Here is a 13214-nt window from a genome sequence, read left to right as displayed (position 1 = left end):
ATAATTAGGAGCTTGAGGGTTCAAAAGAACTGAGAATAGAGTGCAGAGCAGCCGTAGCTGTCTACGTTGTCGGATAGGAAGCCATTTAAGCTCCGATCGATACGCAGAAATATGATCATATTTCCGAAGACAAAAACTAAAATGTTACTATAATTACTACTAACTATTACTTTTACTTGAACTATTACTTGGACATATATTATAACAACATTGATTGCTACGAACACATTGTTGAGTAGTTATACTATTTAAAACTCGGCGTGCGATTTGTTAAATAAAACATGTTTTAACACTTTCAAGGACACTATTCACTAGATCAAGTACCAAATGTGGCACTATTTTTTTTCATACAAATTCAAACCACGTCTATAAATGTAGTGTCACATATTTAAAGATACTATAACTGCTGACATGGCAGTACGTCTCTGTACGTAGGCGTACTGCCATTATAACTACATCAGACTCTACCTTAATGTGACACTACGCCTAGGTACGTGACACGTAAATAGGCGTACTGTCATGTGGTTTTACATGCATGCTGTAAAATTCTGACACAACGCCTGGGTACGTCACCGTAAATAGGCGTACTGTCATGTGGTTTTACATGCATGCTGTAAAATTCTGACACAACGCCTGGGTACGTGACCGTAAATAGGCGTACTGTCATGTGGTTTTACATGCATGCTGTAAAATTCTGACACAACGCCTGGGTACGTGACACGTAAATAGGCGTACTGTCATGTGGTTTTACATGCATGCTGTAAAATTCTGACACAACGCCTGGGTACGTGACCGTAAATAGGCGTACTGTCGTATAGCATTGCTGCTCATATTGTGGATTTGACAGTACGTCTTAGTACGTGACACGTAAACAGACGTTGTGTCGAGATGTATCCAAAATTGATCAAAAGAACAGTTAAGAAATGACACAACGTCTTGGTATGTCAGCGCAAATAGACGTGCTGACCGGTAATAATAGAGATGTACTGCGTTAATATGACACAACGCCTTGTTACGTCACGGATTTAGACGTTTTTGGTATATAATTAAACGTAAAGTTGCATATTTACTTACTACAAATCCTTTGATGATTGTTTGCACAATACCTGTGTACGAAGTGTTTTTTGTAGGAAAAAAATAGAGTCACTTTAATTAAATCACATACTATAATTTGTTTACAACTTAATAACTATAATTGACAAACTTTAGATACAGTCTTTATATTCCAAGTCTTTTTAATCAGTTAAATCTTATAGTCTAAGTAGGAACATATTTTTCCATCAAATCACAGTTTTATCAATCTTTATGATACTGGGTGTACAAAAAAATAAAACGAAACTTAACAAAAACTTAAAATTTGTTCTTCCTCACAATAAAATAAAAGTAATTTACCCTGTTATTATACCTATTTACCTACAGTATCTATTTATTTTTAAGAAAACAAAAATGTGACTTCTTCACAGCAAACATAACAATAAAAAAAACTTAAAAACGTCAGTATCAAGTTCAGATATAACAAAATATAAGTATCATTTCTATTATATTAGAGATCTTTGTGCCAGTCTTCGAAGCACGATGGACACAATGCAGGAGATTTGTCACATCCTTTACAGTAATAGCTCGTGTCTCGTCGTATTTTACTCTTTGAGCATTGCTTGCATGACAAAAATGCAAACTTCTTCTTTGATGCTGAAGAAGGCATCATGCGTGTAGGCCAATGTCCGTGATTGGAAGTCGATGGGGAAGCAGATGCTTCTTCAGGTTGTGTTTGGGGCACTGGATCAGGTTGAACCACAAATCGTCGGCTATTGTGTTTATGAGACTTTTGTACTAAATCGACTCCTTTTTCTTCATTCAATCCAATCAGTTTTCGGATCAGTTCTTCTCTGTATTTTATGAACTCGTACTTTGTGTTTTTCTTCACATAGTTTTTGAAAATGTAAAAAGAATTCCAAACAGCCGTGTCCAAAAGGTGGAAAAGAACCTTTTTATACCACCGAATGGTCTTTCTTGGTGACGAATAATAACTGACCATTTGGTCAGCTCGATCTATGCCCGCCATTTTTTGGTTGTATCTATGAACTTCTATGGGTTTGGTTTTCTTTTTACCAAATCTGTTTGTCACTTCAATAAGTTCTGGGTGGTCCAAAGTTGTAATCATACAGACTTCTCTTTTATCTTTCCATGCACTTACGTAAACTCTTCCTTTTCTAGCCCAGACATGTTGTCCTTTATTTAGTTTCTTTCCTGTGACGTCTTTTGGGTTGTCTTTCCTAGACTTTCGCAGGGTTCCATTAGAATGAGTTTGTAAATCTATTAACTTCTCTGAAAGCGTTACAGAGTTGTAGAAGTTGTCCATATAGAGATTATGCCCTCTTAGCACATACGGACGCATCAAACGAAGGACCAATTTATCTGTTTTTCTCACAGTTGAATCTGCATCTTCCGCTCCAGTATACATTTTAATATTTAACACATAGCCATCAGATGTCGTTAAAACGTAAAATTTTATTCCGTATCTCGCCTTTTTTGACTTTATATATTGTCGAAACATCAAACGCCCTCTATATAGCAACAGTGACTCGTCAAGAGACAAATCTACTCCAGGGTTAAATTTGTTTCGAAAATTTTGTGTCAGTGTATTGATGAATCCTTCAATTTTTGCACCTCCATCTGCACCCAAATCAGCTGCATATAAGCACCGCAGTAGTTGTTCGTATCTTCTACAGGACATTGTGTAATTAAATACGGGATGGAAGTACAGCGGATCATCGTAAGTGAAAAGTTTTCTTTGGTTTGGGACATGAATATGACCATTTAATAATATGAGCCCTAGGAACTTTCTCATCTCTTCTGTATTTGTTGGTCGGAATACAGAGTTTCGCGCATGGCGTGTATGCGGCCGATTAGTATTTGTTAGGGCTTCTCCGTAAGAATTTGTTCTTTCAACTAAATATTCTAACATCTCTGGTGTAAAAATTTCATTAAATACTGCTTCACATGTGGTATTTTCATTTACTTCAAAAGTCGGACCTTCCGCAGCTGATCTGAACTCAAATGAAGGAATATCTAATACATTTTCCTCCCAAATCCTTTCAGTTGGTGGAGGAGTACCTCGGCGCACAGGATTCACCGAATGTCTGTGTCCTCTACTGACACTAAGCTGATTTCCGGCATTATTTTCTTCTTGAACTATACTGACCTCTATCTCACGCTCTCTCACTTCAGCTTGTGCCTGTGGTTGCGGCAAAGGAAAATCTTCAGAGTCTTGATTTCTTCCATCAGAAACTAGGGCCACTGGTGGTTGACTGGCGCTTGATTGACGATCGGTAATCGGTTCGTCTTGACTTGGGCTGATTTCCTCTTCCGAAACGTGTGAATCTTCTGGTCTGCTGCTTTGGTCCTGTATGAACAAAAAGTAATGTAAACATACTATTGACAATAAATCAAATAAATCTGTACATAAATTTTACAGTTTCAATTCAACACTCAATTACCTGTATCCTTTATAATATCGCACTAATAATACAATAGTGTTGTAACTGAAAATACATCTAACTTGACATAACACTATAAACAAACGTAAAATTCAATGCCCCACAAGTCAATAAAACCGTCGTTGTAATAATGCCAAAAATTTCATTTCAAAAACACAGAAAACATTCATTTTATGTGTATCTATAATAGGAAGTGATTTATAAGTCTTTTTTGATTCTGAAAAATTACCTATTTTGAGTTACAACACTACTTATTGTATTGTTAGTGCGATATGTGTTACAGCTAAAGCCCGAAATGCGGATACACCTAAATTTAGTCGGCTAAACTTAGGTATAGTCGCATTTTGGGTTTTACAACATATGTACAGTCAGCGTCATAAACATCTACACACTATAGCACCTTATTACAACGTGTTAGGGTACTAAAGTGTGTAGATGTTTATGACGCTGACTGTACTAATTAAATAGGTTATAAAAAAAATTGAACTCAAAGTTTCAACTTCAAGGTAAGTATCAAATAGCAGTTTACCTCATTTTCTTCTTGATGTGTAACTTCTTCTCCAGAAACCCGCTCGGGCGATCTAGCCCTAACACCCTGAATTGAGCTTCTTTCTTGGTCGCTGCTTACGTCGGCATCCTCACCTTCTTCCTGAGTTTCAGCTGAGTTATTTTCTGTCCCGTCATCACTCTCAGAGTTTTCATCAGATTCTTGACTGGATTCCTCACTTCCTGACAGAGATCGGGGTATGTTCTGCGGACGTGTGTCAAAAATACTTTCTTCACTGCCACTAGAATATTCCACGGGTGGTTCAAAATTTTTGTCGGAGTCATATTCACCTTCAACGTCAGAGAACGGATCATGACTACTACCTGACTCTTCTGCTCCAAACAAGGTCTTGGATTTCTCGCTTTGACGTGCCCTCTTCTTTCTAGTAGCCATCTATAAGTAAAATACCTATTGTAACAGACAGCCAGACCAGAAGCAACATAACACGATTGCAATAGATATACAACATACAATAAAACATAATAATAATTATAGTTACAGGTTAGGGTGTACAAAATATGTCATTTTTATCGTAAAATACACTCAATTCTCTGAAACACATTTCACAAATAATTGGCATGTTATTATTTTACTCCAAAAAAGCAAGAAAATAATAAATTGAATAAAATACTAACCACAAACACCACGTGCTGAAACTGCGCGGCCGCAAGCGATCGCCCCCCACTGTGGCACTGCGCTACTGACCGACCACAGCGCTATAGTCGCGCGTCGGCTATCTTCGTGGCGGCACGACACGCTTACTATGCGAACGTTTACATGTGTGTGTAAGGCCACACGTTTGCAGCTAAAAATCTTCTGTTGTGACAGTACACCATTGAAATTGCTTGCGTTGTGACAGTAAACATGTGACTTCATATAGACTCTATGAAATCTTCACGCTTATGTCCGTACTAGCAAATAAATTGAAAAATATTTTAGCGTAAATAGGCGTTGTGTCATATTGTGATTTTCGCAAATCACGAAAATCGCCGTTCTGCCCCGGAAAGTGTTAATTATTTACATTTCAATAGATCGTTAACTACTATATGATTGTGGGTTTATTTATCTATGAAATTAAAAACGTAATTTATTGATCTTTTTATTTTCCTATAAGTTTCTACAAATTATTTACCAAAGTTGTCTCCAGACCATGGCGTCAGTGTGGGCATTGAAGATGGCAGGTTTATTTTACGAGAGGCTGGATTATAGGCCACAGGAGCTGGTGTAGTGACGGCAGGTTGCTTGGATTCCGTTGGCAGTACGTCGCCCCAGCTGAATTTGTGTTGCCCCCGGGACTGGCGAGCTGGAGTTCTCGGCACAGACTGCTGGAAGTACGGTTCGGAATTTTGCATGTAGTGTGAGTAAGGCGCTGCAGTTGTGGTTGTTGTAGTAGGAACATATTCCACACCACTGTATTGCGAATATGCTGAGTAAGGCAAAGGTTCAGCGGGCATTTGTGAAACCTTTTGATGATACATGGGCATTGGCAGTACCTGCTGTACTGGACTGTAATGTGGCTGATAGACTTCACGATTTTTAAGGGAATCAGAGAGATCTAACCATTTGGGAGCTGGTGGCGGGGGGATGGTCGCTGGTAAATGCTTGTTAATAATCTGGTTCCAGGTCTGTCCGATAAATGGTTTGGTTGTAGATGCTCCGATGATAGACGGGCGTGATGGTTCTGGCAATAATTTTACTTCAGGAATGTGTGCGGGGAAGTCGAGCATTGGTGGAGCAGCCACAGTAGTAGTCCGCGGTCTGTATATGTATCTGCCGAGGTCCTCTTCTCTCGCTTCAATTTGCGGTGGCTGATCTCTCCGCAGTTGTTCAAAGTTGTAGACTAAAGTGGATAAATCTCTGTTGTAGACGTCGTCGTGGTGGTCCAATGGAAGATTGCCGCCCTGGTATGGGTAATGTCCATGTTGAGCAAGAACGCTGGTTGCCAAAAATAAACAAATGATTGCTGATTTCATTTTCCTAAAATAAAATAACATTACATTATAAGATCAATGTCTAACCAAGGTCACAAATACTTAAAATGTTAACATTACCTTTTGAGTATCACTGAATACTAACACAATGTCTGAAGATGTTTCTTTATATAAGTATTACTTACTAATTATAATAAAGAGGAGAAATTCGACAACGCACTAAACACGATTATCAATAATTATATCTTGTTGTACCTAATCTATTTTTAATGTCATTCATTAAGTTTTGAATGCAGGTTGTTATTTATGAATTACGAAATAAGGAAAGGAATAAGGAAAATAATACAAAATGTACAAGTTAACATTTTTATTACTAAAATAAATAACTTTAAGTGTAGATAGGTGATTAGTTTACACAATAATATATATAATATGTTAGGAAGTAGATAAATATAAATTTCGTGAATGGGATAATACAACAAAAGTTTGTGTAGGTATACAAATAGAACACTAATTATATTTGTTACAGTAATATAAATCCTCTGTTTATTAATATTTTAAATTAATACCCATTTGGTAGTCAAGTCACTGCAACAAGTTGATATTTGTCATATTTTGGGCTGTGACTGCAACAGCTGAAAATAGCAAATTATTAGCAGTGACATCCATTATTATAAAACTTACCCCCAGCTTAAACATTTAAGAATGACTTTCGTTATTTACAATAATCGTACTTTGTAAAGTGAATAGGTTTTTTTTATTAGAAATTATGTCGTAATTATAGGTATCCTATCTGCAAATAGGTATAACAAAATACTGAAAAAATATGTTGTCAGATCTAGATATTTTTTGACCAAATCAGTAGGTGTATTATATATTCACATTCTACATTGGTAGGTACCGTTACATAAATTTAAATAACATTATGTGTATCTAATTTAATGAGTTCGATGACTTGTTTTGTAAATAAATCCTCTAATATCCATATTGGTGCAAAATGTGAATCACTATTCCAAATATGCATGCTTGCTTTGCTTTTATATTGTTTTGTATTTTTAAAATAAAATATACTTTATAAATAAATTGTAATGGCTACATTTTTTAAAATAATCATAGGTATAATGTTGTGTTTGATAGTAAGTATACTGCCGAAATAATATCTCAAAGTAAGTAATGGCACTGAGATTGATAAATGATAACTTTTACAAATTACACTCTTTAGAGTTAAGATCTTGATCTTAATGAATTAGGTACTCAAAAGGTAACCTTGTTAGACATAGCATTAAATATGTCGATAAATTTATTCTAAGCTTAATTCAAATTAATGGCTAAGACGTTCGCTTCGTTCGAATGATCAATCGTTTCGCCTCTTACGAATTCAGTCCTTGTGTCTAACAATACTGATAAATAAACATTAGGTAACTTCAATCCCTAAATAAGACCATAATATGTTAGGTCTACCATATCGCAGGAAAATTCACACACAGTTACGCACCAATTTTTTATATATCACATTAGGTGGTATCTTGAGAGACCTTCTAGCTGTAGACATGTACATCAAACTACAGGCCGCGGGTCGTATGGAGTTGCATCGTGCCCGACGTATCTGTTGTTTTTGCGAACTTGGAAGCCTTCTCCTGGAGCAGTATTGTAATAAATAACACGACGTATGCCAAAGGGATCGATGTAACCGAAGCTTCCAGTTCGTTCATTAGAATTACTCGAATCTTCTTCGTGATACTGTTTGGGTAAGTAGTACCTAAATCCATTTTGTCTGAAGGCGACGCCATCATATTGTGAAAATTGCGGCGTGTATCCGTCACCGAGCCTTACGCCAGGGCGTTGTCTTCTTAGCCATTCATCAGCATGCCTGTATGAGTTAGGATTGAATACGTCCAAGCGAGTGCTGTCGCTTGCGTAGTAACCATCATCGATTGTATTAGTATTCGATGAATCGTAATCATATGGATTTGGAGAAGGTGACGCTTCACTATTGGTGATTGGTGGAACTGTGGGCTTGAAGTTGAAAGTGGTAGACAAGCCAACTGAATTTGGTGATACATGAACTTGAGGGGTTGGTGTTGGGCTAGAGTATGCGCGTGGTGGAGGAGTCACTGAAACTTCAGCTGTGAAGGATGGGGGGTGCCGTGAAGATGATGGGAACGGTGTTGGTGTGGTCGAGCTGATCGGACGAGGGCCCCGGGCTTGATGTACGGGAGGTGCAGGTGTGACACCGAAGCCAGAATCCGTCGGAGCAGTCTTTGCAATTTTCAGTGATTCCTAAAATAGAAAAGCATTTTTTTTTAAATAAAAGTACCCGTACCATGTACTAACGGCTACGTATTATTTTCTCGATCTCTTAGGGCTTTTAATGTCGCGACATCAGAATTTCGGCATTTTGAAAGCTCATGATTTTCATAAATTAGTATGTGGCGACATCTACCACGCCACATGCACAACGGCGCAGATGTAAAAAGCCGACCAAACGCATAACGCAATAACAAGACACACAAGTGATCCAGGACACTACGGACAGATGGCATGACGGTCGACTCACTATGGACAGCTAACAAGCCTAGACCGCGCAGACAGTGCGTTTTCGATTGGAAGCATAAATACAACCTCCGACATGACACCGTCGGAGCCGAGCGGTTCCCCAGGCGCAACACCTAGCCTGGCGGGAAGATCTTTCCTTAGTGGCGGTCGAGCATAATCACCTAGCTCCCGCTACAAGTATAATCATATCTCAACCAATATAAAACCAACTAAACTTACACCAATTGGGCGATTCTGTCCCACAAACACCGTTTTAGATTTGTAGATTCTGTAGCCATCTTGGTCAGCTATGTAGTCCTGCAGTCGTAAGTACCCATCGGCACCAACCCAACCTGTCGTCCCTGAAAACATAATTTGGCAGTAATTTGAAATAAGTTGGTCGGGGCGTGGTACCTACATTTATTATACTGTAGTCTGGGGTAAACAACTCGAGTGTTAATATGTACTTTTTGTCGAAAACAAAAACACACAAGCTCGTGAAGTGAGCCCTAGCCCTGAGAAAAATATATTTATCACAGATATACAAATTACAGGGCTGCAGCTTGATCATTATTATCAAGAATAACATTATTTACTACACAAATATAATACGGCCAACAAACATATTTTGCGAATAGATACAATTTTGTACAGAAAATTAAGATTTTATTATGGTTATTCAAGGTACAAATTTTCAATGTCCAGGTATCCGAGAGAACGCTGGTTATTTTACAATTACAATAATTACAGGGTAATGTGGCAAACGATCCTAGGCAACGCTCGTGTGACACCCGTGTGGCACATATATGGTGTTGCAGGCGTCCCTATGTAATGGTATGGAAAAATAATTGAAGTGTTGTAGATTTTCAGTCATTCATTCAAGATCGAAGAATTGAACAAAGTTTTACTACTAGTTTATTGATATTTTACAATCTTCACGTATAAAAATATTATTACCAACAACGGATCCGTCCTTCAGTCTGCGTTCCTTACGGTACTGGCCGTTGTGCGTCTGGTACAAGAAGTAGCGTTCGTCATCCTCATCTGTTTGTATGTGAAACTGGTCCGGGTCCTGCTGCGGACTGTACCCGTCGAGCGCCGCTAGAGCCCCGCAAGCACATACCTGCAAGTTTAATAATAGAACGATTTACATTTTAATCTATCATACGTATAATAAGTAGGTACATATCTATCGTGGTTAAGGTTTGTGATATATCTGGGAAAAAATTGTCTGAGTTTAACGCACTCTATCTTTTGCAGTAGTTTTGCGCGAAGTCCTTTTACTTTTTCATTTCTCATAGTCTTTGTTTGATTCGAATATCGGATATAATGTATATGCGAAATGAAATCCCACTCCAAGCGGTCGAAAAAAGCTCATACTATCTAATTACTTCTCAATTAAGGGCGGGAGCCCTTGATTGGGAAGTAGTAACAGAACGTAAATTTTTATGTACTAGCCTAAAAATAAGTTTTTTGCTAGGGCTAGGTCTCACAAAAAAACAAAACACGTTTAAAGTAAATAAAAAAATATTAAAAAAAAACTAACAAGCGAGATGCCTGCACTCTTGCACTATAATTTGCAAAAAAAAACTAACAAAAAAATAAGCATTTAAGATTCACGTGTTCCATATGATCACACTTTTGAATTGGACTATATGTTCTTAGCGTCTTGGTAAATCTGGCTCTAGTGACAAAAAGACGTCTACAAAGCTTGGTTTCATTGTTTTTAATACCTATCGGCTTTTAGAAATGATTTGTGACACTTTTACAGTAGGTGTCACAATTAAAGTAGGTTACTAATAACTAAATTAAAAGTTAGTTACTAAAAAATCTCGTTTTGTTTCTATGTGAAAATCTTTGTTGTAATGTAATTATGTATGTCCCTATGCCCTATGTATCTAACTCTATTCAGGTAATCTTGCTACTCAAATTTGAAGCAGGTATCTTCAACCGATTGAGATTGATACACACATCTAGTTTGGATGACATTGCATTATTTTGATAAGCATGACCTGATGTATCCAGGAACGGCTCCAGACGTGCGAACTCCATGCACGGACATTATTTTTATTTAATGCTATAAGATCTCTCTGACAACAATAAAAGCTGGTGTCAAAGATATATTTTTTGTAAAAAAAACCTTTTTTTAAGATTAGCAAAACTAAAAACATATATATCAAAATCTTTAAATCTGCAGGAAATATTCACCAATAGTCACCACCCACGAGGATATTTATTAAAGCAACGCCGTGCATCAATTAACAATGTTGCTACGGAATGTTAACTAATTCAGGCAATCCACATGATTGTGCGTAAATCACGATCAAGATTATTTAATTAGACGAATCATGTATGAAATATGTTAATATAATTCACGCCACAATGTTGTATAGGTATATTTAATAAGTATATTTCTGGAGTTGGATAATTTAATGTAACTAATAGCGACAAAATAAGGTACCTACCGGTTTATTTCAAATTGCCTCTCCATTGCATTCATACAAATGAATGATTTCAATTACAAATTTTGTACAAGATTTTTGTTTTGATTGAATACGATATCCTAAGCAGCCATTCTAAGTGTATGGTAATGGATTTACTGATTCCTTGTTAAGTAATGGTAAATTCTATCAAGGTCGGCAGCGATTTGTACCTGTATTAATTTCATAAATCGCGGGTTGGAGGAGTGTGGGAGTCTGGATTGTTTATAACAACAAGTGGTGTCAAGGATACAGATAGATTAGCAACTAGTTGCTTAATGAACATGTATTGTAACGTTGTTTTGTTCAATCTGCCCAGAATTATTAATAGCGTATTAGTGATCTTCATCGCGTGCATTTTTGACGTCTTACGAATTTTCGATCAGGGTCACGTGTCCTGACGCGAGTTTAACATTTTTTACCCATCACAAAAAGTGTACAACGCCGCTAAAGAAGTTTTCACTTCAAAAAGAAAAACCTTTACTTCCAAATAATCTAGGAGAAAACATACCGCGTTTTTTCGTATCTAATCTTCATCATCATTAATCTTTATGTCGTCTCATTTGGTGTGCGTGCTACCAAATTATCGTGTGTCTCATTGAATTTATCGTGATTTTTATTCATCACGGAACGCGTTGTTTTTATTGAGATGTCAGTTGTGTGCAGAGTCCGTAAAATCGGGCAGTCGGCTGTGAGAAACAATGGGCTTGGCTTGGATTAGAGTCGGATTCAGTAATTTACTGAACAATAGATACCAACCGAGCCCCGAAGGCCGCGTGGAACTACGAAACACATGGATCTGAGTACTCATCTACTTCATACAAAAGTGAAACAAGTCTAGGTTTTTATTGGCAAAGATTAGTTGCGCTATTGAATGTAGGTATTTAGTAAGTAAATACATATGCATGCACAAAATTCAACAAGGAAAGTAATAAAAGCAGCCCATATTAATAATATTTACATGCATAACATGTCGTTCATGTTCGTTTGAAATTATTTTGTGATGTCAAAATATATATAAACCTGAAATTAACTAAAAAACAGAGGATAACATGAGTCAGTTTATTGAAATCTGTATATAAACTGAATTCATTACAACTTCCTACTACTACTGAATTCGTTAGTACCTACTTGTAATTAAGTACAACAATAACCAGCCTTGTAAATTTCACAATGTAAAAAAGACTTGTGTGTTGTTTAGGAAAACAAACAACAATTTCCATGTTAGAAACAAAAGGAAGTGCTGAACTACGATGACAAGCATACAACCTTATTCACAGAGGCATCATGGAATAACAATATGTTTTCACGGCCTATAACACTGGCAGCCTCGGCTGTCTACGTGGGTAGGCCACCGAAGTACATTGTACTAAATAGTACTAAACCGAAGGATCTACGCGGAAATACTAACAAATATCTCAGATTAGAAACGGATAGGACCAAAAGTGACAAAAACAATGCAAAATAGTTTTACCTTGTGGATTCGGTAATATTGTTGGATGTAGCATTTGAGAACATTATTGAAATCGCATTGACGATATCTTTGTATTTTACAAGAGTACTAAAATGTGTTGTTGACGGTGAAGTACAAAAACCTCCTAACTGGAATTTTTTTTAGAAAATCAGTTTTAACTCTAATAATTTTTGTGCTATTAAATTCATTTTTCCTTCACAGATACAGACAGATGTGTGAGGTACGCATTATCTTTCCTGGATAATCATATGACGACGACGACGATCATATGACGTTAGAACTGCATTCGTGTTTTTCAATTTCTGTAAAGTTCCTTTGAATGTAAAATTTTATGATGACATGTAATGATAGTTAGTGGAGGCGAAGCGTAATAGATAATCAAGTTCACTTTCGCATGTACACAGTTCAGAAATTAAGAGTCATTATGATTGGCGGATGCATTTATCATTTTCATCATTTATGAAACAAGCCTGATATGATATTTTGACTCGATTGACATGTTTAATCGAAAGCTGAAATTAAGTGATTTTATAATTCCGATTTCGAAACAAGGCATCGGAATGGGCATACCGTTTAACAAAAATAATTTTAAAACACTTCAATTCTAGAAATATGTATTAGTGTCTATTGGTACTACATACCTCTATTATTACACTATTTTTCACAAGGAACCGTAGCACTCATGACAATAATCGTTTAAAAACCCGCAGCGGCCAGTCAAACCAAAGAGTAGTAAAAATTTGCATGCTT

At 36.8% G+C, this 13214-nt stretch overlaps 3 protein-coding genes across 4 annotated transcripts in view; all 3 read right to left on the bottom strand.

The window, feature by feature from the left end:
- Positions 1–1147: 1147 nt before the first annotated feature.
- LOC128670821 (piggyBac transposable element-derived protein 4-like) lies at positions 1148–5056 on the bottom strand. Of its 2 annotated transcripts, XM_053746811.1 has the most exons (3): positions 4680–5056; positions 4027–4437; positions 1148–3403 (listed from the first exon to the last, which is right to left on the bottom strand). In XM_053746811.1, the coding sequence occupies exons 2-3, from the start codon at positions 4435–4437 to the stop codon at positions 1544–1546; spliced, it is 2271 nt and encodes a 756-aa protein (XP_053602786.1). In that variant the 5' UTR covers positions 4680–5056; the 3' UTR covers positions 1148–1543. The 2 variants fall into 2 exon arrangements, with proteins under 2 accessions (XP_053602786.1, XP_053602787.1); XM_053746812.1 differs by having other exon boundaries at positions 4027–5056.
- An 86-nt stretch (positions 5057–5142) lies between these two features.
- LOC128670749 (uncharacterized) lies at positions 5143–6229 on the bottom strand. The gene has a single exon (XM_053746704.1). The coding sequence runs from the start codon at positions 6036–6038 to the stop codon at positions 5169–5171; it is 870 nt and encodes a 289-aa protein (XP_053602679.1). The 5' UTR covers positions 6039–6229; the 3' UTR covers positions 5143–5168.
- Positions 6230–6327: 98 nt separating this feature from the next.
- LOC128670748 (uncharacterized protein) overlaps positions 6328–13214 on the bottom strand; it is a 28871-nt gene continuing 21984 nt past the window's right edge. The window contains exons 3-5 of the mRNA XM_053746703.2: positions 9468–9633; positions 8751–8872; positions 6328–8255 (exon numbers count right to left, since the gene is read on the bottom strand). Coding sequence (XP_053602678.1) covers positions 7533–8255; positions 8751–8872; positions 9468–9633 — 1011 coding nt within the window. The 3' untranslated portion in view covers positions 6328–7532. The remainder of the gene's footprint in view (positions 8256–8750; positions 8873–9467; positions 9634–13214) is intronic.

The sequence above is a fragment of the Plodia interpunctella genome, chromosome 6, assembly GCF_027563975.2.
Source record: "Plodia interpunctella isolate USDA-ARS_2022_Savannah chromosome 6, ilPloInte3.2, whole genome shotgun sequence".
NCBI lineage: Eukaryota > Metazoa > Arthropoda > Insecta > Lepidoptera > Pyralidae > Plodia > Plodia interpunctella.
The sequence above is the reverse complement of the archived record's forward strand: the minus strand, read 5'-3'. Positions and strand labels throughout refer to the sequence as shown.

What these genes read in the sequence shown, in the direction of transcription:
- LOC128670821 (XM_053746812.1), bottom strand. Translation starts at nt 4,437, where the DNA reads ATGGCTACTAGAAAGAAGAGGGCACGTCAAAGCGAGAAATCCAAGACC. An exon ending in CACATCAAGAAGAAAATGAG is followed by an intron (nt 3,404 to 4,026) that starts GTAAACTGCTAT and finishes TTGTTCATACAG; the next exon opens with GACCAAAGCAGCAGACCAGA.
- LOC128670749 (XM_053746704.1), bottom strand. Translation starts at nt 6,038, where the DNA reads ATGTTATTTTATTTTAGGAAAATGAAATCAGCAATCATTTGTTTATTT.